The 27,642-nt window shown below is 46.3% G+C and overlaps 1 protein-coding gene across 1 annotated transcript; it reads left to right on the forward strand.

The window, feature by feature from the left end:
- Positions 1 to 199: 199 nt before the first annotated feature.
- TMEM255A (transmembrane protein 255A) lies at positions 200 to 27,642 on the forward strand. Its single transcript, XM_064159507.1, has 9 exons — positions 200 to 356; positions 4,319 to 4,461; positions 8,924 to 8,986; positions 14,578 to 14,667; positions 16,461 to 16,523; positions 17,464 to 17,552; positions 20,204 to 20,366; positions 20,710 to 20,853; positions 24,366 to 27,642. Exons 1-9 carry the CDS (start codon positions 299 to 301, stop codon positions 24,522 to 24,524), a joined length of 972 nt encoding a protein of 323 aa, XP_064015577.1. The 5' UTR covers positions 200 to 298; the 3' UTR covers positions 24,525 to 27,642.

Genomic DNA, 27,642 nt, shown 5'->3' on the forward strand with positions numbered 1-27,642 from the left:
GCACACGTTGGAGGCTCATGTTCAGCCCCTCACTCATCAGCACTCCAAGTCTTCTTGCACCGCGCTGCCCTCCAGCCCCACATCCCCCACCTCCCCCCGTCGAGATTCGGCGGCACCGCCGCGGATCCGCCCCCAGCTGCGCCGCCGGCTGGGGGGTGGCAGCGGGCGGTGCGGGTCGGGCCAGCCCCGCAGCTCCGACCGCTTTCCTCCAGCGCGCAGGCGCGGCGGAGTCGCTGTCGGGGCTCTGTCCGCCGCCGTGGCCCGGCGGGCTGCGGCGGGGACCGGCGAGAGCGGCAGCATGCGGCAGTCCCTGACTCAGCAGCGCCCGGGCGGCGTGGCGCTGCCCGACTCCGTGGGTAAGTGCCGCGGGGGAAGGCCCCCCCGGTCCAGGAGGGTGCGGGTCGGTGCGCCGGGGCTGGGGGCGCGCGGCCATTTTGGGCAGTGCGCCCCCGGGGCCGGTCCAGCCGCACTGGGCTGGACTCGACCCTCGCCGTGGGCAGCGGCTGCGGCGGCCGAGGCACCCGCTTTCTCTCTCGGCTGCACAGCTCTGCCCGCCCAGCCGCCGTTCAGGCGGATTGCAGCCGCCGTCGCAGCGGGACGGTCCGTCTGCTCCCGGAGCCCCCGGGGCTGCGGCACGGGCACGACGCTCCCCACTCCTGTGGGGCCGCTCGCTGCCCGGACGGAGGTGGCCGCTGGTGCCCCCGGCCCATGCGGCATCCTTGAGATCGGGGTCCGCTCCCCTCCCAGCGCTCCTGCACCTCTAAATAGGTCAGAGAATCTCTCGAACGGTCCCGCACCGGCTGCTAATTGCAGTTGCCACCCCCTTCCACCCATCCATGCAGGAGATGAGCCACCCAGGTACCCGGAGACCCTTCTCTCCTGAGCCCGCTGGCAGGGCCCATGGTTAGAGAGCGGTTCGTGTCAGAAGTCGGCCAGTGGCGATTTTTTTGGCATAGAGGTGGAAGAAAAGGAGAAGGACTGGGAAGGAGAACGGCTCAGTGCCAGTTGCCTCCCTTTCTCCAAGGGTCAAAGTTGAAGCTGGCTTCCTTGGGCAACTTTGTGGTTAGTATTCCCTTGTGGCTTTTGCCCCCAAAGAACAAGGTGGAGAAGTCAGGGCTGTTTCTGGGCCATCTTGTCAGTTTCCTTCTGATAATCAGGGAAAAAAATGAGTAAGGGCAATACAGTGTTACTGCAAACTTCCAAAGTAATCTGGAAGAACCTACTACAACCTCGTTTTTACGGTGTGTTTGCATACAGTAACTATAATAAGAGCATGTTTCTGAGGCTTAAAATAAAATCAGCTTCCTGAAGCCTGTCTGCTCTATGACTGTTGCTTTAGCAAAAGAGACAGGCTATAGCTAGCATTAATTTTTTTGAATCTTCCTCACAAAGTTAAGCACAGTGCAAACACCTTGTTTGAGGTTGAGTAAAGCACTGCAAGTTTTGAGGTGTCTAATTTGGATAGATCACAAGGAAAAGGCTATCACTGTCTTTTATAGCAAAGATAGCAAAGCTGTTGTAGCTCCACTTCTATGTGTAAAACTGTACCAAGCGGAGTAGCAAAGATCTGATGGGAATGCTTTCAGCAAGAATTAATGAGAGAGGATTTTGGCAGGATGACCCTTCAGCAGTGGAGACATTGAGTATGGGTATGCTGAGGCAGCTGCAGGCATCCTTCGAGAAGTACAAAACCACTTTCTCAGTGTACAACGTAACAAATTGTGTTTTCAGAGGAAGAAAAAATGGAAGCGGTGTCTTGGTACAGAGCTCAAGTGGAAGTAATCACGTTATCTCTTCAATTTCACATCTCTCCCCAGTATCAAGTTCAGGGATTATGATTGGGTTTGTCAGGACTTGGAATAAAAGCATTTTGGTTTGGTTGTTGTCGTTGTTGTGTTTGGGTTTGCTTTCTTAACCTTGTGAGGAATATTGAAAAGCTGTCAGAAATTTTCCGGTTGGAAATCTTTTATTTCACTTCTGTAGTGCATGTTGGTGTGTGCTGGTTGCCAGCTGGGAAAAAAATGTAGAAATGGAAGAGTGGAAAACATGGAGATTCTGAAACAAGTTCAGAATCCATGAACGGTGTTTCAGGCTTCTTCTTTTAGAAGTGTTTTAGGGGTTTGTTTGCTCGTTTGTTGTTTTCTGCAGAGATGCTGTTACAAAATGCTCTGGTTCTGAGGAAGACAGTGTATTTCATGGTAACTTTTTCAGCACAGAAATACCTGTTTGTGTGTGTATACACCGTGCCCACGTACTCACAGTGCCCTCTCAGATGCGCTGTGGAGGGTGTGTTTTTTCACAGCGCACAAACATCTGCACACCCACACAGCCTACCCATAAAGGGCTGAAGTGCTTGAGGAACATATGGCTGGTTTTACTTCTGCTCATCTCTGTAGCAGTAATCAGAAGGCTGGCAGTCTATCATGTGTGCAAGCAAGGCAGGTTCCTTCTTTCTCACCTTTCACAACTAATCTATATAAGAAGCAGTATTTTATTCTTTGGTTACTTAAGTTTTGTGCAGTTAAACCTGTGCTCCCAGTACTTTGGAATTTTAAGACATTTACGTGACACTTGCATTGAAATGATTGCACTGGAACTGGAGCGTGACACAAGCTGTAGTGGGAGGCACTGCATACACAGTGGCCTAATATCTTGATAAATTATGAACGCTTCAGAAGTCTAGATTTTGTATTATTATTTGGCAGACTTAGGAGACTAAAAAGATTAACCCCTAACACAACCTGCAGCAAACAGTTGGGCATCTTTATCTCCATTCTGTAAAAAAAAAAAAGGCATAAAAAACTAAGGATTGCTGTGCTTTATAAACTTCTCTTGCCTTTCATCTCGGCTTTTAGGCCCCAAGTTTGGGCCTTGCCTGTGATTTCAAGCTCATCATGTTGGTGTGGGTGAAATGAGCCAGCCCTATATCCGTGGCAGCTGTGCTGCATGGACCAGCATGGAGAGGAAGTGCTCCTGCCAGCAGCTCAGCTGGTGGGGTCAGGTTGGAGTGGGTGTGGAGGAGCAGTAAGTTGTTGCTGCACTGTTCCCTGGAGAGAGCTGTCCTTGTGCAGTAAGTGAGATAATTTGTACCACTGTGTGTCCGTATGGCTGCATTGGTATAGCTGTCTAGGATGAAGAGATCTCTCTGCTGCACATAGGTGCAGACCCTAGTGAAGAGGTGCCCAGCCAGGCCTGGTGTGCTCTTCTCTCTGGAGAGCTTGGACAAGGCGCTTTTCTGCAGGTGTTATATCTTACCATGTGCATGCTGTCATGTAGCCCCTGAACACCTCAGATGGGGGTTCCCAATGTGGTTTGCTTCAGGGAATATGCTCAGCAGTGGTGGAAGCGGCTCCCTGAATTGGGGACACACCCGTGCCTTTCTCTGCGACACTGAGAAGTGCTGGTGACATCACTTGGGAGCCTGCGAGGTGGGAAATACCTTTGTCTGCTCCTGGGGTGCACTGGAGAGCCCCAGGGTGTGGCCTCAGCAGCCCACAGGGAGTGGATGGAGCAGGGGACCATTACGGTCCATTATTCTACCAGCTGCTCTTGCAAGTGCTGGATTATGTCTACATAATGTATGAAATGTAATCAAAAGGATTGTTCCAAAGAGTGATGTGAAGATGGCAGAGCATAGGCTGAACAACTTGCCTAAAGATGTTGCTGGCTGACAGAATCACTATTTTATATTTACACTCATTTGGGACACCTATAAATATATAAAAGAAAAAAAATCATCAGGCAGCTGTAGATGAGTTTTCTAATCCACAAATTCATTATTCAAGCATCTAAAAATACTTGGTCCTTGCTGAACGCAGGGGGCGATACTACAGGCAAGGAGAAGTGGCTGTTACTGGTGATGCCTTATTTACATGGAAGATTGTGGGTGCCTTATGTATGATCACAGCCAAGATTTTCCTCCTCAAAGAAAGTGGCATCCAGTGTGGCTATTTATCTTGTTAGAAATAGATCAGAATATATGTAAATACCTAATGGTGACATTTATTTGCTCAGTTGCCCCAGACCAGTGGGGATGGGAGGCTCCCATGTACCCAAATGAGCTCCGCAGAGCTACAGTTCTTGTGTCCCTTTTCACCTGAGACAAAAAGCAATAAGTAAATGTAGATTCAGGTACCCTGGTAATGCTTGATAGAGCATGATAGTGAAGGTGAAAAGGAAGAGCCAAAGCCAGAATTACTCTCAAATTAAAAGAAAGAAAGTTCACCACAATGTGGTTGGCGGTGGGAGGAGAGATTTGCGGTACTGTGACTGTCCCCAGATGGAATCAGCAAATTCTGTTGTGTATGTGTGTTTTTAGGGTCGTTCAATAGAAGAAAAAGAAATTCCCTCTACGTAACTGTGACTCTCCTCATTGTGTCAGTATTAATTCTAACGGTGGGCCTAGCTGCTACAACAAGAACCCAAAATGTGACTGTTGGAGGTTATTACCCAGGGGTTATTGTAAGTATAGAACTCCTAGGTAGGTCTAGAAAACTTATTGCCTACAAAATCCCTTGTAATGCTGCAAATGTTATACAGGGTGCTCTTGTCCTGATTATGCTCAGCTACTTCATTGCCATTTGATTTATTTGTTTTGTTATTGTTTTTGCACCTACTGCTCATTCCCATGCAAAAGACTCTTCCAAGTGGCAGCCTCCTCTGAGCCTAGCTTTTGAGTTAATGGTGAGACAGGTAATAGGTCTAATGTCAGTCAGAGTAACAGCAGAACTTAATTGTTTGCATGCATCTCATTAACCCCAGGCAGAGGAAGGGCAAAGAAGGACTGTAAATGCTGCAAGAACAGTTGATAGACCAGATCTTGAAATACTTTTCACGTGAACTCGTGGTCATAAAGTTCACTTGCAGAAGTGTTTAATGATTCGGAGTCCCTGAATGAGGAGAGGCACATTAGCTGTGGCAGCTCGCCAGGGGAGCATACACATCAAAGCAGCTAGCGCAGCCATTTCCTCTCTTTTGTTATCAACAGATGAAAATGGGAAAGGACAATCTTGTAGCTTCAAATGGCTTAATTTAGAGAAGCCCACTGCTGCTCAGCCTTCTTGCCGGTAGATGACTCCTGCAGAATCATAAAGGCCAAGTGCGTGGTGCCCATCTCAGCATAACAGAGCTCTAACGTGAGCTGGAAAGCAAGTTCCAGGCTGTTCATCTGCATGTCTGAGGCATGCTCAAAGAGAAGCATAAAAAGGACTAAGCTCCAGCCAAATTAAGTGCGTTACCAGACTGAGTGTCACTGCAGCTTCCCAGCTACAGGCTCCTGGTGTAACAGCTGCGGAGTGCTATGCATTTAGGTTGGGAGTCTCAAAGCTGGAGGATTAAAGTCAGTCCAGATAACTAGATGGAGACTTGTTCATGCTGTGTTGTGGTTTGATTTATTTGCCAGATGTTGCTGATCTCTGGGAGGTTTATACTTCTCTGTGGGCATGCTCTTTTATGACTGAAGAGAGCCTCTTTACCGCCATTGGAGTGGAACATTGCAATAGACTGTATTGGGCCTCTTCAATTTAGGATTGGTTTTTTATGGGTTGTCCCAGTAATTCCTGCATTTAGGCTTGATCTTTTATAATGAGAAATCAAGAAGGAAGGTGACAGGCTGGCTTCAAATTCTTCACACTTAGCCTACACTCTGTCAGCCTGGGTTGAACCTCATGCTTCAGAGCAGGTCCTGCAGGCTGATGCAGATGGGTAGAGCCTGTTCACATCCCCTTGACATCTCCCATGCTATTTATGTTCTGGGAACGTCAGCATCGCTTACTCTTTCATAAGGCTCAGTCTACTCAAGGAATTAATTAATTCCTGGACTTGGGAAGGGCGCTGAGTGACTTTATTCAGAGGCACCTTGACAGTTTGTGCTTGTCATGAAATTCCCCCTCTCAGTTCATTAATTCGCTGTGTGGAAATGTGTGACGACCTCGCCTGTCACCCTGCACAGGAAAACATTTCAGTGTGCTGCTGGATGCTTCAGCAGATCCTTAAAATAGCTGATGTTTCGTAACAAGCTGGAATTTCTCCTTTTACTGTGAGAAAAGGGCTTGCTGTCATGCACAACAACTTGGTGAGTTGTCCCCAAGCAGGTGGCTTCTGCAGCCCTGAAGAAGCAGCTTCTTGCAGGTCTTGTCATCCAGAACCTCACGGAAATATAAGGCCTGTGTGCATCTCCGTTAGGGGTTTCTGTGCATCATTAGTGGTGCACCACCATTAGTCGTACCCTTAGTACCCTGGAGTGGTGAGGAGAGAGACAGAACTCTCTTCATGTGCAGGGTGACTTCTTAACCTGTGAACCACACCCATGAATGGGATCACCTCATAGGACATCAGATGTCTCATTGCTGCCATGCTTAATGCACCATTCTTTCCTTTAACTGGTGTGTCTTGGGCAAACATCTCTTGTGCAAAGAGGAAACGTGCAAAGCAGTAGCTGTCTGATGCAGAGCATTGTCTTCCCAGGCCTCTGCTCCTGCGGAAGGACATAACCAAGCACTGGAGACCTTTCACACATCAGTGGGATCTTGTTTGGGTTGTTTAGTTTTGTTTGTGGGGTTTTTTTTGGCAGGGGGGTGTTTGTTTTTTTCCCCAAAAAAGTGCAGTTCCTCGCTGGCCCAACTGGAGGAGCTAAAGCAGAGGCTGCCTTCGCCTTCCTCCATAGCTGCACTGTTACGTCTGTGAACACCCCAGCTCTTCTTCTGCGGCAAATATCCTCTTCACTTATGGCTAGGTGACTGACCCGGGTTTGGGAGGCCCATGGTATGACCGTGATCCTCAGCAGACAAGAGTGATGATCAGGTGCTGAGGGCAAGCACTGTTACAAAAATGAGGTTATGAGAGAGATGTGTGTTGTCTCCACATTATAACAGCTTCCACCATCTGGGTAACTGACTGACCTTTCTTGGGCTTTGACAGGCAAACCTCTTCTGTTCCTTGTCAGGCATGCTGGCCTGGGGCTTGCTCTGGAAAAGCACATTCATTTTGTGTCCTGTCCTCTTTTCAGACAGATATCCCAGAGGGTTGTATCCACCACCAAATAAGTGATATAACCGATGCAGGTTACTAAGATCTCTTTGTCCCATCTATAGAAGAACAGTGATTTTCCCATTAACACAATGAGAATTCCCATTAATTAATGAGAATCCAGATATATTTCATCTTCACCTGCTGGATGTACAAACTTGCTCTATTTTTTTTCTTTTTTTTTGAATTAAGTATTTCAACTTTTGGCTTAAGGCTGCTCTAAAATACTGTGTGGGCATTTCTCTTAAATGTGTTGGATCAAGCTCAAAGAGCACAAAATGTTTTTCTAGAGCATTTGTCTTAGGTATGTATCACCATACAAGTTCCTTACTGCATCACCAGACTGAAAATCGTGTCTGGATCTCCCAGGTTTCAGGTTCAGAATTGAGCAGTAGAAGTGTTACCTGGGGAGGGTGGGGGTTGTTTCTTGCCCAAGCTGAACCAAATAATAAACCTAGAGGCACTGGCAGATCAGATCAGCAGTGCCTCTCACGTTCTGCCCTGCCTGCCTGCAGCATTAAGCAGCGCTGGGCACCGTTGCTGTGCATCCCACTGTGGAAGTTCATCCCTGATGTGAGGACAACGGTCTCCTAGAGCTCAGAGTGCAGGGAGGCAGCCGGGAAGCAGCAGCCTGATGGGCTGCTCTGCTGCAGTCCCTGCCGTTGAAGCCAGCAGCCCTTGCTGCCTGTGGCGCTGCACCAGCGTCACTGGGCTTAGTCAGAGCAGCTGAGGATGCAAGCCCAACTTTTCATCATGTTTGTGTCTGCTAATCTCTGCACCTGCCTCTGCCTGTTAGCATCAGTTTATTAAACCTTGCTTTTCTATTCCTGGGTTTGAAAATATTAATTCTAGGTTAGTTGACTCATTCTTGAATCCCTGCAGCTTGTCTCCTGCCTTACTGTTTTTCCTGAGGAACCGACCAGCTGTTTGGCGTTCTCACCCAGATCTCCACTGTCCTCCTAGTCTACTGACTGGATTTCAACCTACTTAATATGACCAATCCAACTGTAGGACTGTTCTGCCATTTCTCATTTTGCTGATCTGTAGAAGTGGAGCTGGATATGCTCTTCTCCTATAAAAGACCTTTTTCCACAGAAGTGCTTGTGCTTCTCCCCCAACAGTCTGTGATTTCTGGCTGGATTCTCTGTTTCTGGCCTGTCTGAGGTGTTCTCTGTCCTAGAAATTTACATTTAGTGTAGCTAAACACCTTAAGGCTGTGGAGAAAGAAAGTGGGAAATTACACTTCTGGATGACTTCACCAAGCTGCAGTAAGAACAGTGTTGTCGGCTATGGCAGCAAGAAAAGGTGCTTTGGCTGGAGTAGCTTATCCTGTTGGCTGGGCTGGCATGAGCTCTTCTGATAGAAGACCCTGGGTGATGCATCCTCACTCCTGGAAATAAGACATAGAAGAAGGCAGGAAACTGCTAAATCTCACCACTTGTAATTCCCTCTTAATTCATACTTGAAGAAATTCTCTGACCTGAAAACTGAAATGATTGCTCACATGCTTAACAAGGTGGCAGAAGCCTTGTCCTGCAAATCCTGGTAATGTGGTTCTGCTAGGTTTGCATCTGGAGGCTCCTGAGTGTTCATAGGGTTACTCCAGGACAGCAATGCATATCCTCATCCACCAACCATTTCTCAGCATCACTGGGGTGGGGATGGAATTCAGAACTCATCCTTTTTGTTTCTACACATGCTTTTAGTGTTATATGATGGATACACCTGATAGTGCCTGCTAGTGAGAGACTCCACTGATTCCTTGCTGAAGGAAGAGTTCTCACACATCTGCAGTATGTTCTTTTGCTGCTTCTGGATTTGTGTTCTGTCTGTCTGTAAAATATGTTTGGTATTGTCCTGATCAAAGTGTATGTAATAATAATACATTATTTTTCAGCTTGGTTTTGGATCCTTTCTTGGAATAATTGGATCAAACTTGATAGAAAACAAAAGGCAAATGGTAAGTTCACTATAAAAACTTTAAATTAAAAAAAAAGAAGGGTAGTAACTCAATTTTTTTTTATAGAGAGAATATTCTTCATGCTCCTAACTCTTCCAGGGTAGTGTTGCATGCCTCTTGAAAACTAGAGGTGATTTCTGGCAGCCAGAAGAACAAGGCTCTTAATTCTTCTCAAGATAGCACAAAATGACTCTGCACAGTCTCATTGAACTCTCTGGGATTTCTTCTAAAGGGCTCGAAATCAAATTTTTGGAGTGTGTTTTTGTGTTGAGCTGTTACAGTATGTGATGCACGATATGGGTAAGTAACATAAACATAAGATGTTATTTTAAACCTTTTAAAATAAATTCCTTAGTGACTTAGACCTCTGCAAAAAAATATTTTGCCGCTGTCTGTTCTAAGCAAAGGATAAAGAAGATCAAGCACGTGATGGTGTAGCAACCAGCCCAGAGACTGGTGATTGGAGCCCTTAGGGGGTGCAGCAAAAAGTCCTTCTTGAGGATATGAGTGCCCAGGGCTTTCTGCTCTAGGTATATCTGGAGAATAAGTCACTCAAAACATCAACATGATGTGAAACATGAAGACTGGCGTAACTGAAAAGCAACTGACTTCTCCAGTGGTGCTGATAACGTGCCCATTGTTGGCTCTTGCTTCCACACGCCTCTTCAAGTAGGAAGGAAAACCAAGAGACTTTACATGCTGTAAATTAGCAGCTGAGGACCTGAGAAGCGCACGAGGCACTGACCAGACCAGATGTGTAGACCACAGCACTCTCTGGTTCCCTCCTCATGGTGCAAGGAAGATTTGTGTACTGGGACTAGAAAGCCACTGGTTGGGCAGGTCTCTGGTGTCCCCATGGGAGCAATATTCAGAAGAGAGCACTTGGGCAGTTAAGGTGCAGATAGCACAAACTAGATGAGATGAGTGCTGCTGATATGATCACAGCTGAGCTTGTGCTGGGCTGGGGTCTGTCTGTGCAGTGGGGATAGAGCTGTCCCAGATGACCCACTCTGGCAAGCCCAGGAGACTTTTGTGGATTTGGCTGCATCTCTGATGGCCTCTAAACATGTCTTGCTGTTTTATAAACTCCTTGACTTCCTGCCTGTGCCTGAGGTTAGGAACTGTAGTGCTCAGAGGTGTCAGTAACAGTGGGTAGGTTTCTGGAGCATTTAACAGAAGATCAGAAGTTGGTCTGTGCTGCAGTCCTGGCAGGCTGTTGAGCTCAGTCTTTCCCAGCCTGTTTTCTGCCCTTGCTGCATGTCGCTGACTTGTGGTAGCATGTGGGGAGGTACAGGGTAGCTTCTGGAACACCTTGTGAGCATTCTTTCTCTCTGGATAGTGACCACAGTCCCTCTCCCTGTTTCTTGCCCCATGCTTTGTCAGTGAGATCCCTCCAGCCTTCCTTGTATGAGGTTACTCAGGGCCAAGGGGCAGTCATGAGTGCTGGTACCTGCTTTTGCAGGGATAGAACTGCCTCTGTCGGGGAGGCTCAGGCTAGCACAGAATGCTGCTGACCAAGGCCAAAGCACCTTTGCCAAGCTTGTCATGGTTTGACTTCTACTGGAAGCTGAGCACCACCCATTTGCTCACTTCCCTACCCCAGCACCCCAGGCAGCGGTGGGAGAGAATTGGAGTAGAAGTAAGTAGACTTGTAGATTGAGGTAAAAATTACTTAATTGAAATCAAACTAATGATGATAGTAGTGGAAAATAAACAAGTGAGTAATGAATAATGCAATTGCTCACCACCCACTAACCAAGGCCCAGCCCATTCCCAGCCAGCAATCCCAGAGGAGGAAATCCTGAAACTGCAGTCCCGGAAGAGAGAGCCAGCTTCCCAGCTAACCCTCCTCTATATACAGGGCATGATGTTGCATGATAGGGAATATTCCACTGGCCAGTTGTGTCCAGTGCTCTGGCCATACTCCCTCCCAGCTTCTGCTGCACCTGCATGCTCGCAAGACACGTGAAGTTGAAAAGTCCTCGATTCCTTAGCAGTATCAGTATACTGTCAGCATTTTTTCTCACACCAATCCCATGCTCAATCCAAAACACAGTACCACTTTAGCTACTAAGAAAAAACAGATAATACCTTAGTTCTGTCCCAGCTGAAACCATGACAAAGTGTCAGAGGGAACTGGGAGAAATTCTTGCTTGTCCTGATCCAGAGACTGGACTTACCTCGGTTGCTGTGTGCTTAGCTTTGCAAGTAGGTGCTCCCTGAAGAGCAGGAGAGAGAGGGTGAGACAAACCCTGCAGGAGAGGAAACTCTTTTCTACAGTTAGGGAGCAGGGGAGGTGGGTTTCCAGTGGATATTTATTGGTTTTACGCTGATTCTGCAAGAGCAATGTTTCCTGTTCTTTTTGTCCTAGCTGGGTTTCAAGCCTCTTGCTTATGTATTAACAGCATGTCAGAGTCTGGTTGAGCAATGACCATGTTACGCCAGTCCTGTGTTCTTCACAGGTGTCCATGACAGTGTGCCTCTGACTTGTTTATTCTGAAGAGCCCTGGGTAGCATGTTTACTGTTTTCATCTCTCATTTTGTGTCCTAAAAAGCATGCATGACCCAGCTTTGCAGGGCTTGCAGCACTGCTGCCTCAGATAGCAGCTGGCATATCTTTGCTTTGACCACAGAAGGGACATGTAGTAGCTGTCACTTACTGTCTCTGTGCTTTATTTGCATCTACTGCTTGCCCAGGAGCCCTTTGGCAGTTTTGTCCATCACATGTTTCCATAGCACCACTGGCAGTGCAGGACTTTTCCCTTCTGCGAACTTCCCCAGTGTCCTAGTTGCTCAAAGGCAGTCCTGATGTTGATTGCTATGCAGTTGCTTCTCAGTGATGGCAAAATGTCCCAGTACAAGGGAACCTGGAACCCCTCAAACTAGCACACAGAAGAAGCTAAAAGTCACTTCTGTTGCCACGTCCTTGTGCATTTTTCTGCCCATAAGCTGGCCGGACAACATGAGTTGCTCAAGACAGCAAGATGGGGAAAGCTAATCTGAAGCTTCTCTCCAGCCTACAGACAGAAATAGACTTCTCTTAGTTTTCCCACACAGACATATTGGTTTTCATGTTGCATGTCTGCACTTCCCACTTGTCAAAGTAAGGGAGAGCTTTCATCCTCCCAGGGAGAGCCAGCTGCCCAGCATGCTGCCCACCAGCCTGCCACCTCTGCCTGCCAGCACCGTAGGCAGCACTGACTTAGACCCAGCTGCCTGTTCAGTTTTCAAGTGAGGAGTCAGTCTTGTACATCCCTGCTGAGAAGTAGTGACCAGCAGATTTGCAGACCATGTTTTGCTGCACCATAGCCTAAAGGGAACCTCAACTCAGACACTCCTGCTTTGTGGTTCCTGCATTATCCCAACCCAGCCTTTTGTTGTCCAAATGCTACTTGGTGTGGCTGCGTTTGGCAGGAGTTAGGTGAGTGAAACTGGGCTGAGTCCCTACCTAGAGCTATATCCTACGGCCCTTGAGAGGGGCATCTGCTTTCTACAGTGACAGTATTGTCCACCACAACTCTTACTGACAAATCCTGGGACTAGTTGAAAACCATGGCATTTTTTAAAAATAAATTTGTATGGGTTTCTTTGCCATTTAATTTCCTGTGTCATAAATCCTCAGCATTTGGTTTTCAGGCTGTGCTTTCTCCAGGTGGGAGAGAGAAAACTGTAAAGAGAGCAAATCCATTTCTAACATTGTTGGACTAAATGACCTTCAGTGGCCCCTTCCAACCCAGACCATTCTATGATTCTCTATCTCAGTAGGGCTGTTATGAAAGTATCACCATTAACCTTGTATCATTTTAAATATTAGCAGCTGCTGTCTGCAAGCAGGGGCAACCGACAATTGTATATATTTAGTATTTGACTCACTTCCCATCTCCAAGGGTCATGCTATTTAGGGAGAATATCCTCTTTCATGTGTGTATGAAAACCTGAACTTGCTACAAAACAACTTAAGCTATAAAACCCATTTCTTCCACCCAGACTGCAAGCAGCTATGCTCTCTGTCGTGTTTGGTTTCACTGCCTCCGGTAGTGGAACAGTACAACTGCTCTACTGGGGAGTGAAGTTGTGATCCAGGTGCGGAGATGGCATGGGTCTGAATGGAGTGGAAAGGCTGCTGTTTGCAGCTGACAGAAGCAAGCTCTTAGCACAGGACCTGATTCTTGGAAAACTTGTCACCTGCTGCCATCTGCAAGTACTTTGTAGCACAGCATCTAATACTGCAGTAACAGTGTGTTACCAGTGACCGTGACTGGTTTACATGGTCATTGGGTTAAGTTCACAATCTGCTTTACCTGCTTTGATTTGCAGTAGTGCAAGTCTTGAGTAGTTGCCTCATCTGGAAAATCATTTTCTTTTCTCTCATTTTGAAGCTAACAGAAGTAAGCAATTGTACAGGGATCATTTCCACTGCCCCAAGTGAGCCCTCCTGCATCTCCACTCATTGCTCAAGCTGACCTGGCCTGCATGAAGATGTTGCACAAGAAAGGTCTGTTTTTGCTGAAGGATGTTGGAGTGAAAACAGTGTGATTAAAGGACCTCAGGATTTTCAGGTTAAAATAGAATCATAGGATGGTTTGGGTTGGAAGAGATCTTAAAGATCATTTAGTTCCAGTCCCACTGCCATGAGTAGGGACATCTACAAGACCAGGTTGCTCAAAACCCCATCCAACATGGCTCCCTGGATTGGAGCCTCCATAACTTCTCTGAGCAACCTGTTCCAGTGCTCCACCACCTCCATGGTGAAGAATTTGTTCTTAATGTTTAGCTTCATCCCATTTGAAGCCATTACCCCTCATCCTATATACTGCTATATACTGTTGTAAAAATCCTTGAGGGTTTGTTGACTGTAATTTAGGTATCCACATGGACAGGCAGATTATACTTTGCTTTGTTTTCCTTTCTCATCTGGTTGCATCAGTTGTGCAACCAGTGGAAGAGGGTCAGATCTGTATGATTTCCTTGACTTGAAGGTGGAGATCTCTCTCCTTACAGCTCCCCCAAGCCAGGAGGAGGCTCGTATGCTGTTCTCACCACAACCCAGCACAGAGGAGCCCAGACAAGCTGCTGTGAAGGTGTACAACGGCGGTGTTGTAGGGAGGTCCCCTGTCTTCTGGGCTTTGTGTTTAGGTCTGCATGACAGTGTTGCTTCCCACCAGGGAGGTTCACATAGAGCATACTCCTGTGTCCTTACAGCATGGGAAGCGTTCACAGGAGCAGCTCTCTGCAGTGCTCCAGAACAGGGAGAGAAAAAGTCTTTTCCTTTCTCTCCAGGGAAGAGTTAAAGATAGCAGCAGCCAGAAGAGGGGTTGTATCTCAGCCTAAGTTTAGAGCTTTGGAGTCATTTTAAAACTTGCATTACTATATCAAGGCCCCAGAGAACCAGTCTGGCACAGTGTTGCTACTCAGCCACCTTGCAAGAGCAGATGCTCTCCTTTGAGATGCACATCCCATTGGCTTCAGTGAGACTACTCTGTGCAGCCTGAGCAGACATTTGGGTCATTGTTTGCTTGAGGGTTTATTGACTGTGATTTAGATAGCCTCGTGGAGAGGCAGATGATATTTTGCTTTGTTTCCTTCCTCAGCTGGTTGCATCGATCGTCTTCATCAGCTTTGGTGTCATCGCTGCGTTCTGCTGTGCCATAGTAGACGGCGTCTTTGCTGCCAGACACATAGTAAGTGCCTCCAGGAAAACACAGGTGCTGCAGTGCCTTTGCTCTGGGAAAACAAGTGATGATGTCCACGATGTCAAATCAGGCCACGTCCCAGGCATTTGGTGTATGTCAGGTGCTGAGTGCTGGTTTAAATCATTAAATTCAGACAGCAACAAGCATTTGCATCTTAAAGCTTTGCTTTTGGGGTTCTTTTTGTGTGTATGCTGTATGTGTTTACTTGCATCTCCAAGGTGTAAGGTGAATTACAGCTATTGCTGCCAGCATCTATTGTATTTTAAATGTCAGCAGAGGTAGTTCTCAGTGCCAGCTGAACTGCTGGGTGTTGTGATTGAAGGAAGCTGTTTGATACGAGGCTCATTAAAGTGTTACACTGTAAACAGGAAGTGCTCTCAGGAGGTTCTCAGTTTCCATTTGATGACTGAAAGTATACGCTACTGTTGTCAAGACCAATCACCAGTACAGCTGGACCTGCAAAAGCTTCAATTGTTAGTATAGAAATGCAAAAGCACAATTCCATTTCAACTTTTTAATTGGAATGTATAGCTGCAAACAGATGTTTCTCTTGCAGCTCTTGATGACTTTGTTTGTTTGTTTCCAAAATGGGATTAAAAAGGCAGATTTGGGGTTTTTTGTTTGTGATGAGAACAGAAAGAAACTTCAGAAGGTCAGAATTACCCATCAAGTGGAGACTCCCCATGTCAGCTGGCTCATTATTCTCCTTGTCAAGCTAGCTCCCTTTCCTGCCCCTGAGCATTGCGTTGGTAGAAAGATGGCTGGGCAGGAGGGTTTGCTGAGAGAGCAAAGGGCAGCTCCAGCTCCACTCAGCTGTATAATAGGTCACCCTCTGATCAGATGCAGCCAATAAGTCTTTGCCATCTCTGTTTCTACTTGTGAGGGCATGTGAAGCATCAGCTTTGATAAAAACATGGAGCTCCTTTGACTCTTGATGCTGGCTGTGTGAGTCTAAGCCCCACAGACTTGCTCTGGGATTTTTAGGTGTTGACCTCATGGGTTGGGGAATGGCATGAGCTGGCATTTCCTCCCAGTTGGCCCCAGGGATGTCTGCATGTCTGAAGCTGCTAGACCTCTGCAGCTGGGATGATGAGGGCTCTGGTTTCTGACTCTATGAACAGGCATGTCTTTGGCCTTGCTTCACCCACTTACAGTACAAAACTGTCACCATCTTGCAGGAGAAGTGCTCCTGCTGTGCTAGCACAGTGTCCCTACTATCACCTGCTCTGCTGCTGCCACCTTGAGAGAATAAGTCCAGCTGCTCCTGGGAAGGGCTTGCTGATGCAGATACACATCTAGTGTTGCTTTTCCTGAAATTTTGCCCTGGGGACCAAGCTGCCTTGAAGTGAGATGTTAGTGGTGTTTACATGCTGAGTCCAGCATGGAAATCCAGAGGTGTCCCACCAATCACTCAAGGGACCAGAAAGATAAATTTGCCAACAATTGAATGAGAAATTGTTATGATTCAGCATGAAGAACTCTCAGAAATGTGTCAGACAGCCCTGGGATGTGCTTAGGGGGATGAGGCGTGAGTCATCCAGTTTGGGGTGGTCGCTCTCACCCAAATAAACCTGGCTCAGGAGCCTACTCTTGTGTCTGCCTCCGAAGACCAGTCTTAAACGTTACCCGGCGCTCAGGAGGGCTTGGGTAGAGACTGTTACCTATCTGCCAATGTGCTGAGGTGCTGATAGGAGAGCAGGGTCTTTCTAAAGCCTGGTGCCTTTCTCCAGTTCAGCATTGCTTTCACTGCAATGCTAAGCCTGGTGCTTTTTCATTGGCAGGATCTGAGGCCACTCTATGCAGGACGATGTCAGTACTACTCCAAGAGTACAACTCCACCAGAGGTAAGAGCAGATTTGGCTGTGCTGACACCATAAAGGGGCTAGCTTTAAGATGCAGATGGAGGAACCTGCTGCCAAGCTGCTGCTCCAATGTCCCAGAGGCCTGTGAAGTGAGGAGTGGGTGGGAGACTGGGCCTGGGCTAGGAGCCAAACACCAACAGGACCCAGAGAGTGAATTCCTCCACATTTGGTACTACCACATTAACGAAGGAGCAGGTGCAGAAAAGAAGATAGGGGATACAAAAACATACACTGTTTTCTCTGGATCTAGCTGTGCATTAATTTCAGGAGCAGGGTGATGGGTTAAGAGTTCATACAGTAGCAACACAAGTCAGCCTCTGTGCCTCTACTGTCTTCTCCAAAGAGGAACACATTGGGGGCAGTTGTTCCTGCCATGTACTGATAGCATGTGAGCAACTTTGACTGCCTTTGCTGTGCACTGAGTCTCTCTGAGATTCCCTACCAAGTCACCAAATAGTTTTGAATAACCACTATATTCCAAGTTAAAATGTCTCTTTGCTTTTCCAAGTAAGTAGTACCCAGTGGCATTGGTAGGCATTCTTGTCTTAGCCAAAAGACCATCCACACGACCTTCAGTGTTACAACTCACACAGACAGCTAACTGTTCTGAGTTGCTGTGTGATGAGAGTGTTAGCTCAGCAAGGTCATGGCTGCTTCTAGGAGTTGCACAACTCCCTTCCTCTGCAGACATGTGCTTATCTATGTCTTCTCCATAGTGAGAGGAAACACTGGTCTGTTCTGATCTAATGGTTCTTTATTCCACTGTGACTCTGTGCTGCAAAATAAAGGAAGAGACATCTATCTGTGGCTAATCTGGAGATCAGTGCAAAACCTACATGTAGTACAGGCCAAATAGTAGCAGAAACCATGTTTGGTGCTTATGTCCTCAGGTGCTTTATGCATTGTTTCTGTATTCACACAGGCAGTCTGTCACCCACAGCGCCGTGCACCCTGCACACCGAAAATAAAAACCAACACCTGCTTCTGCTGTGACCTGTACAACTGTGGAAAGTGAGTAAGCTAAGCATACCATTCCTGGCTGTGGTCATGCCAGTTTGCAGGTGTGTGACGGGCCAGGATAGGGTGGGAGTGAAATATCAGTTAATGACAGATGTTGTGGGAAGAGATCTTTAGCTTCAGTTGTTAGCAACAACAACTCCCAGGTATCAAGTAAAAGGGTGTGCGGAGTACACTAAAGCCATCCCAGCTACAGGTGGCCTTGCACCAAGCTAGCTCAGCCCAGATGGAAAAATGACAAGGGTGGGAGTTCCCATTACTTCCATGTTTGGTGCCCTCCCCAGTTTTTCCCCTATTGAGTGCCCCTTGGCACTGCTTGTTCACTGGGGTTTGGTTTGGTTCAGAAGAGCAAAAATGTAAAAAGTGGGACACTCTTCTTCCTTGCTGTGTCACTAGTGCATTCCCAAGCCTGCTAACAGGGAAGAGTTTGCAGGCTGGATGTTTATAAATCAGTGTCCTCTCTGAAATATCTTTCATGGTCACAAGGGACGAGGGTTTGGAAGGTGTACAAGCACTGTGCAAAGATGATTCAGAGCGATGGGTACCGATCAAGAGCACTGCATAGCGGTCACACCATCATAAGATCTGGCTGCTGTTCCTTAGCCAACATAATTTGCAGCATGTGCTGCTTATATTTGGAGTGTCTGATGTGTGTCAGCAAGTAATTAATACATTGATTTTTTTTTTGGTTCTGGCTCTTGCCTGGGGCTGTTTCAGGCTTAACGTTTCTCACAGTACTTATTTGGGCTTGCCCTCTCTTAAATAATTGATGGTGGTGGAGGAAGATCAGAAGCTGTTCTTCTGCGTGCTGGGAAGGGTAATCCCTGGTCTCTGTAGGACTTCATTTCTGGGGAAGCCACCTCAGACTGGTGAAGCTCACACTTCTCTTTGACAGTTTACAGCACACAGTCCTTTTTTACTAGCTAAAGAGAGCAACACACAAAGAAGTGATTGGAACAGAAACACTTGTAAGGTGTCTGTTGTGGGGTTGTTTTTTTACTTTTTAATCCCAGTCAAGCGGGTTCAGAATTCTGCCTCTCACCCATTTTCCCCTCTCTGATACATCAGATGTTACCATCTCAGTCTTGCTTAGTACCACACAGGTGTTCTGCACTGAGGAGGCGTAGGTTCTTCTGGGATCTCAGTAAGGAAGGTATGGGCACTCAAGAGTGGTTAGCTTATGTAAAGGATGGAAATGACAGGAAAGTGACAGCAATCTTGCATCCCTCCTGGTGCTGGGAAACCTGGCTGTGGCAGCATGGAACAAGCCCCTTCCTGTTGATAAGTGCATGTTGTACGTACTTGTGTAATGCTGAATGTTGTCAGTGGTGCTCCAAGACTCTTGAGAGCTTTACACTCTCACTTGTCTCCGCAGGAGCGAGCTCCTGCAAACAGTGCTTACAGGTTGCATTGTTCGAGGCAGTCACGGTATGTGCTCAGGTCGTGCAGAGGTCATGCTGGGCCTCTGCAGGCTAACGTTGAGGTTTCACAGCCGGTGCTGTGTGCTCTGCCTCCATTCCGCTTGAAAACCCTGCTGCCTTGTGGCAGTGCCTTCTGCGCTGGCCTGCCACAAGAAGATAGGGAAAAGTAAAAGCAGAAACCACAGTTGAGTAACGAGGGAGGGAGGCTCTTGTGAAAGAAGGCATTCCTGCAGGCCTTACAGAGTCTGCTGGGGAGCTGAGCCTCAATCTGCTGCTCGATGTGAAAGATGAGCCCATTCTTCCACATTTCCTCAAAGCCCTTGTGCAGTTGAACACCATCTGTGAGCTGAGCAAGAAGTCACTCTTAAACCCTTAGTTTTGTTTTCTTCAGTAAAAGAGGGGAATTTGCTGTATCCCACTGTCTGGTAGTGGCTACATTGAAAGCCAGCCTGTTTGCCAAGCAGTAGTTGCATAGAAGTCGTCACTGGAGAATCCTGCTGTAAGACCCCACCCCTCCAGCTGCAGGAGCTGCTCTTCTCTTCCGAAATAATGACCTCAGTGAATGTGACCAAGTTTTCTCCATCTCTTTTCTGTATGTGAAAAAGCTTTTTTTAGCTTTTAATGTGAGCAGAAGGACCTTGTTCTGCCAGGGTCCCATGGGTCCTGTCAGCCCATGCCGTTGTAGAGCTGTAAAAAACAGGCAGCTGGAGCAGAGCAGCAGAGTTGAATGTGCTTGGTGGCCAAGCTCTGTGGTGCCAGGAGGCCAGCTCTGCTGTCCTGTGCCCATCCCGGTCCCACCCAGCTGTTCTTGTGGCTGTGAGGAGCAGCCAGCACTGCTCTGGGAGGCAGATGTTGATCCTCTGGACGCAGACTGATTTCCCTGAGTAGTTCCAAGACCAGTTTGTCCTTCAGATGCCTTCAGGAGATTTCAGATGATAGAAATGAGGCACATAGAGCCTCAAGGTTATTTGGGTGTTTGCAGGTCTTACAGGACTTGTTTATTCTGCCGTGTATCAAGCTGCCTTCTGCTGCTGTCATACAGGGAGGTCTCAGATGCCACAAGCATGAGATCCAGCAAACTTTACTCCTACTCCCTTGGTAGTTTGACCTAGACTATCATTAAATTGCACAACACTGTTTACTGTCCAGCAGAAGTGCTTGAGTTTTATGATCTGTGGTGAATTTTTTAACCATTACTGTTGGGTTTTTTTTTTTGTAATCCAGTCGAGTAGAGATTTCTGGAGGCTACTATGAGTACATCGATGTCAGCAGCTGCCAGGACATCATCCACCTTTACCATTTGCTTTGGTCCGCCACAATTCTGAACATAGTGGGGCTGTTTCTAGGGATCATTACAGCAGCGATACTTGGAGGCTTCAAGGACATGGTAAGAGGGTGCAACTTTCTCTGGGCATTAAACAAGACTAATCAGTCAAATTACTTTGAAAAAATAGTCACAAAACTGTGGAGTTTCTTGTGTGAGTGCTGGGGTGCACTGGGCTACAGCGAGCTTGTTCTCTGGAATCCAAGAGGAACCAATAGCTGGCTGAGGAATGAAATGACCTCCAGACTTGTTGCCTAAGAGGCAAGCAGATCGCCTGTTGCTAGCTCAGCAGAGTTGAGCTCCAAAGACACACTGTGATCCTTTAAATTGCTCCTGCTTTCATTCAGCTGTCAGCTTTCTGCGGCTTGGTGACTACCCTGAGATTCTCTTCCTTTTGTTTCAACAGACTCCTTCCCTGCCTACGTTAAACTGTACAGTTGAAAATGCACACCCATCAGTGTCCTACTACTCCAGGCCACAGGTGACGTCTTACAACACCTACTACCACAGCACTCCTCACTTGCCTCCCTACTCTGCATACGACTTTCAGGTAGGGAATGTTACAGGATGTTTTCTTATTTAGCAGCAAGGTTAAATCCAGTCTGCAGCACTCTAGAGGCCTGTCTTCCTGTCATTCACACGGTTTAATTTTCCTGTTCCTGCAGACAACACCAAATCTTTCCTTGGCAGTGCTCATTCATACTAAAACAGTCACTCCCCGAAAGCTGTCCTTGAAGAGAAAGCAACAGAACCTTCTGCCTGCCTCTCTTCTTGTTCACTGGTAGAGGCTACATTAAAACTAGGCATTGCTTGTAATGTTCTGAGGATAGAGGCAAAGTGAGGTGTTCAGGTGCTAGGTTTCATTAGGCCAATGTGTACATCTGAGGGAAACAAAGGAGCTTCTGGGAATAAGCTGTTTGAGCTTCTGAAGGTATGTACTGACTGGAAGGCTGTTCTGTTGTGGTTTTTTTTCCAACACACCTCAGTTAGTTGGATAATCTGTGCGAACATCACCTCTGTTGTGATGGATCTCTTCCTTTCTTGAGTTGTGTAGCTGTGCTACTGGAAATGCTGACAACATCAACTTCCACTTGTTGAAGCAGATGAGGACATTTCGTCCTTAGTTCTTCCATCGAGTAGATGCTACCACACTGGTGACATTAACTCAACCCATCATACTTCTTTTTCTCACAACCACGAGGACTGGAAATAAGAGCTTACGCTCTTGGACCCTAACTAGGAGGTGTGCTCTTCATAGCCATCTGAGCCACATATTGGTGGTATTGTGAGTCCAAGCCTTTGTGATTTTACCACTAGTGCTACTAGACAGCACTTTCCTCAAGGCTTCCTGGAGGTAGATGAACATTTACATAAGAGTTTCTGGAAATGAAATACTCAGTTTTGGGACTCATTTTTGAGATTAATGTACAACTTAACACAGTCACTAGTGGTGTGTTAACTATTTACAGTCACAAAAATGCCAACCCAAAGGCATACCAAACTAAGCTCTTCTGCAAAGTCCTCAGTGATTGTTTCAGGATTTGTCAGTACTGCAGCCACAGTACCAGCAGAGAGCTCAGCATGGGTGTATTTGTCCTGTTTTTCAACTAGAACTGCTGCTGGTCTACTGCTAATGCTTACAACTCACGTAGACAGATGAAGCCTCTCTGTTACACTGCTGCAAGCACAGGTGTTGATTTAGGAGCTGGCACAAAAAAAAAGCTGGGCCTAAACTGAGGTAATCAATATTTAAAATAGCCCAGTCTCTCTTTCAAATGCAATTCCAAGTCTGAGCCTTGCTTATCTTTTGGGGAACTTGAGAGCCTACCTGAAAATATTAGCTAAAGCCTCTGGCCATAGAGACTCTTGCCTTGAGAGCACTGATCTCTTGCTTCTGATCTGAGCACTGTCAGTACCACTAACACCTTCTCCCTTGACAGTAGGCAGCACACAGAGCAAGCCCTTGCCTCCTGGAGCACTTTTGAAGGCTGTACTCTCCCTGGTGCAACAGTTGGCCAAGTCAGTGCTTCCCACTCATCCCACACATCTTTAATGGGAAAAAACCAACACTCCAGAGTTCTAAAGAAGCCTGTGCCCCTGCAAGGATTTGCTTTCACATACAGCCCTGAAAGGGCAGATGCAGCTCTCTGGTATTTGGAAGAGAACAGGGTCTTGCAGTGGCCTCTGCCTGTGCCATGGCTAATGAGCACTCTACCTTGCTGGTTATGGTGAGGAAGGCAGCAGACCTTTGCAATGGCTATGATAGGAGCTGGGCAGGAGGCAAGGGCCCTGGAAGGAGTAGCGCTGCTGTCTTACTCCTCACTCTGTGTACTTCGTTTGGGGCGATCAGGCAAAAAAGCCTCAGTCCTGCAGCATTTTGACTTCTGCAAGTCCTGAGACATGTTTGGCTCTGACAAGAGATCACAATGAAGCTGTGGCCTTTCTTTGCATTTCACCCCCTGTCGAAAGCAGATTTAGTGCCATCTGCTTAGCCACTGGCTTTGTTACCAAAGCCAGGCTGCTGGCCGTGGTTGGTGTGAGCCAGGCTTGCTTGTAGCCATAGCAGCTGTCCTCCAGCACTCATGGCAGTGACTAAGGCACTTTGTAATGGTCAAAACCCAGGGCTCCATTTGCAGCAGGTGCCAGTGTGATGGCACTGCAGCAATGCCCTTCCAAATGTCTTTGCAGCCCAGGGCCTGCCACCCGCTGGGCTTTAGGTGAGCTGGGGTATGATGAAAGAGCTGCTGTGTTGTTTGAAATGGTAACAGTTTGTATGGCTTTCTGTGAGATCTTCAGTGAGCAGCCTGGGCTTTCACAACCCATAGTTCTGCTTAACAGACCTTCACAGGCTGGTGTTAGTGGTGTCTGTGTTACAGGTAAGATCCTGGTGTCTGCCTGTTTCTGGGTCCCAGGACTCTTACTGGAACTATTTGAGAAAATTAATGTTTGCCTCTCTTTTGTATGCCCCATAAAGGACTTGCACCGACACAGGTTCAGAAAGTTAAACCAATCAAATGGCTTAATTTATTAAAGTGACAGATGCAACACATTCAGGGTTGCTGGTGATAAAGGCACTAACTGCCAGATGATGTCAGGAGGATGCTAAGTGCAATGGAAAATGCCCTCTTCCCACTGAAACGTGAGGAGGGGGAGGTTCTAAAACCTTTCAAAGTCTGTTTTGAAGTTGGATGTTTGTTATTTTAGCTTTGCTTCATGGGTTTTAGCCAAAACAGAGCTGTCTTACACTCACAGTACTCCCTCCCTGAGCCATTTTGCAGGCGAGCTTCACATGCCTTTGTTTAACACAACCACCTTCTGATTGTAAATTATCCTGTTCCTGAGGCACGCTGTGTTGGCTTGCATTCCTGACCCACAGTAAGCTAGGACACAAAGAAAGATGCTGTTTGAAAGCAATCTGCTATCACTGCAGAGTCCATTGCCCCTCCACCCACCAAGGTAACCACTGTGTACAAGCTCAGCCTTGCTGCTGCCCCTGCACAGGTCCTTTGGCCTGCGGTCCCATGCCGCTTGCACGCTTCTGCCTCTGCCAGGGCCTTAAGCCAGACACAGAATCACAGAATGTCAGAGGCTGGAGGTGACCTCGAAAGATCATCTAGTCCAGCCTCCCTGCCAGAGCAGGATTACCTATACCAGATAACTTCTCCAGAGAAGGAGACTCAACAACCTGTTCCAGTGTTCTATCACCCTCACAGGGAAAAAATTCCTCCTCATGTTTAAATGAAACTTCCTATGCCTCAGCTTCCACCCATTGCCCAGTTTGCAGTTGTGCAGTCTCTGTGAGCTGCAGCAGGTACACAAAAGCAATGAGAAAGAGCTTTACTTTTTTTTTTTACTCCCTTCTTCTAAGGAGTCTCATTATCCAAAATAGCTATTCATAGGCTGTGCTTACTTTGAATACAACACATTGAGTACTCATTTACATGTACGTGTTTGCAGAAATGAGCCTTGAAATGTTAGTTTTGCACTGCTTGGTAACACTTTGCCAGGGTCCTCTACATGAAGAAGTGGTTACATTAAATCCTTCTTGCTGTCTCCCTGCAGCATTCCAGTGTGTTTCCAGCCTCTACTCCTTCTGGCCTCTCCGATGAGCCCCCGTCAATGTCTCCATCTCCCAGCTATATGTGGTCCTCCAATGCGCCGCCTCGCTACTCGCCACCATACTTTCCACCTTTTGAAAAGCCACCACCTTATACACCATAAGAAAAAGGAACAAAAAAATACTTGCCATTGAAGTAGTTGTGAACATTTTGTATTTGTATTTTACTGTCAGAGGAAGCAGGAGTTTAACAGTAACGAGAAAAGATAACGTCGTAGGGTATTTTCATGTACGTCTAGCAAATAGAACTTTCCTGAGGGGAGAAGCTTTTCATAGGCAAGCTGGATTTATTTCAGGATGCTTCTTGAGGTAGAAAGTGAAATGGAGTTGTCTCTCTTTGAATTGTAACTAATGCTGAAGTCAAATAGTTTGGGTGGTTGCACTGCCTAAATCTTCCTTGTATTCCTATAAAGAGCATCAGAAACTGTCCACAAGTCTCTGAAACAGTGCAGTGAAAACATTTCCCCTTCACCTTCTCTTTGGTTGGGATTTTTTTTCTTTTCTTAAGTTTCTACTGTTAACTTTTTTAATAGACTGAATCAACACCTTGAATAAGCACTGGTTTTGTATCTGTATTATGGGCTGCACATAAGGAGTATCCACTACTAGTTCTCCAAGTTGTAAGTCTCACATGGATAAAATTCAACACTGTGTAATATAGGATGAAACTGATCGGAATTTGCAATTATTGTTGTGACTTCCATTTAATCTTCAGCTGATAATTGTGCTGATTGATCTAGATTACAACATATTTTGCATGCATCCTGCATAACAAGAGAAGGTCAGCTTTGTTATGTGACACACTGTCCTGTAAAGTGTGGTTCTACTCCAGGAAGTGATTTCAGATGACAACATTCAGATATGAGCTGCTCAACCTGAGCATTCTCAACTGCTTACTTCAGGTACTGACTTTTTGTTCCTTATTTCCTAGAGATTTGATTTCCTTGGCATTAGATTGTTGGCTGTAATTCTCAGTTGTCTGTGATTCCTTTAAATTGGTGCAGATGAAAAGCTAAGCCTGGCTTTCAGAATCTGAAAGTGGAATACATGCTCAGGGCTGGGAGAAGGAGCAGGGGAGAAACCAAACAGATGAACTTTAAACCATGGCATCTCTCTTCTTTTAATTGAAAGAAAAAGAGAAATACTGTCAACAAAGAAAACATTGCTCTCTGATCTCACTTTTCAAAGTACACCAACACTTTTGCAATGCTGTTTTTAATCCTCTGCATTTGCAAAGCCCTTAGGCTAGACTATGTGTTAACTGTATCATTTCCACTGTTGAATAGTGATCAGTGTATTAATAAGCTAAAGGATGACACTCTTTATCCAGAAGTAAATGTAACTTTTCTCCAGTGACAGGAAAGGAATACAGCTTGTAGGATTTAAAGCAGTAGTGTATGCTGAACACATTCTGGTGACATTTTGTTTTACTACAGATTGTTGAAGTGCAGCTCCTTAAATTTGCCCACTAGATATCAGCTTGTACACTGGGCCATGATCTATTTTGTATTACATCTTCCTGAGTTAAATCTTGATAAAGGGATCAAGGGCAACTTCAAAATAGACAGTACATCTGAAAAGGATCCCTACAAATTAGAGGGCCACATTAGTATCAGAAAATATTTTAAATTGGAGTTCTGTCCCATTTCTGACAAAGACTCTACCATTTGTGCCTGTCAACTAAAGAGGGCTGGAAGGACTAAGAGAAGCTACAGAGCAGGACTAAGAAACTCACGAGGGTGTGTTATATTGAAAGGTAAAGTAATTTGGCAAGAAATAAACCCCATTGTGTTCCAGACTGCCCTCAGAGGGGCTGGGTTGGCTTAGAATCTGAGTGATACCCAAATCAGCACTATGGATATTCAACTACCAGGATTAGGGATACATTAACAGTGCACTGCACTTTCAGACCAGCTGCCCTTCGTGAACTCCATGACCATACTAAAGGAGCTTGGTCATGTTCAGTGAGAAACCTTTACAACTCTCTTAATGAACAGTGCAATTTACTGAAGCAACAGGAGTACAGGCTCTCAAGGACTGATGGTGATAAGTGTGCTGTCTGCAAAGCATGAGCAAGTGTAACAAATAAATAATGCAGCCTAGCTACAAATGCACAAAGTCAGAAAACTGTTCTGTAGAGATTTCTGAGTTTGCCTGAAGAAGTACTCAGTGTAACCAAGACTGCAGATCTTTCCCAAAACGTGTCTCTGGGGTGGGGCAGGGGAGGCTCAGCCTGTCAACTGAGCCCAGAAGTTGGAGGTGGTCTGCAGTGGTATCTTCCATGATGTCTCCCCTCTCTTAAGCCTTTTTATACTGCTTTTTACCTTGCAGGTGGAGCTTGAATGACTCTAGATGTAGATACCTTCATTGCAACTGGTGTAAAACTCTCTGGCTTCACTTTCCTAAAGACTAGGAAAAAAATCAGAGTGCAAGCTCAGTGAGAGATGGTCACACCTTGGAGGCAGGTAGTCTTTGGGATGGAAGTGTGTTTTGGTGTTGTAATAGGCAAAGTTCACAGAAAGTACAGCATTTCATCGAAAAAAAATGACAGAGTGTTGCCTCAGGATAGCAGATACACAGCTTATCAGTTCCATAGTACCATCCAGTTCCCGGCTCTGCCGTGATACCGTAAATCCTGGCTGTGCTGTCTTCACTCTGCTCCACCCTCTGTGCTGTTCCTATGGTTGCAGGCTATGCTGCTCAGGGAACCGCAGTGGAATGGATTCCTCACATACCAGCTGTGCTCCACCTGGAAGCTTTTTTAGTGTCATACCTTTCTTTAATGTGTGAGCAATGCCCTACCTTTAATACAGTTTCCAAGACACCTCCAGTAATGATTCTGCAGGGGAACACAACTTAGTGGCAGAGAAACAGTTAGGAAACCATTGTGTCATTGGCTTTGAGTTGACAAATACTAAACTTAGGAAATTATCCAAGTTACTGGTTTGGTTTTTTTTTCAGATGAATATTTAAGCAAAAATTACATTGCTGCTTTAAATTCACTATAAAAGTGAAAGTCCATTTTCACACTTACAAAGTTACTGGTGGGATTTTCTGTTGAATTACCTGTTTCCTTCTGCTTAAGTATAGAACTAAACATTCAATGTAAATGCAACATTCTGTGCTGTACTCATCATTTCTTCTGAGAGTATCAAGATTGTGACTCATATGTACCCTTTTATTACTTACCAAAGTTAAATAAAATTGTGTGACTTTTCTAAA

This window comes from Pogoniulus pusillus, chromosome 19, assembly GCF_015220805.1.
Source record: "Pogoniulus pusillus isolate bPogPus1 chromosome 19, bPogPus1.pri, whole genome shotgun sequence".
Classification (NCBI taxonomy): Eukaryota; Metazoa; Chordata; class Aves; order Piciformes; family Lybiidae; genus Pogoniulus; species Pogoniulus pusillus.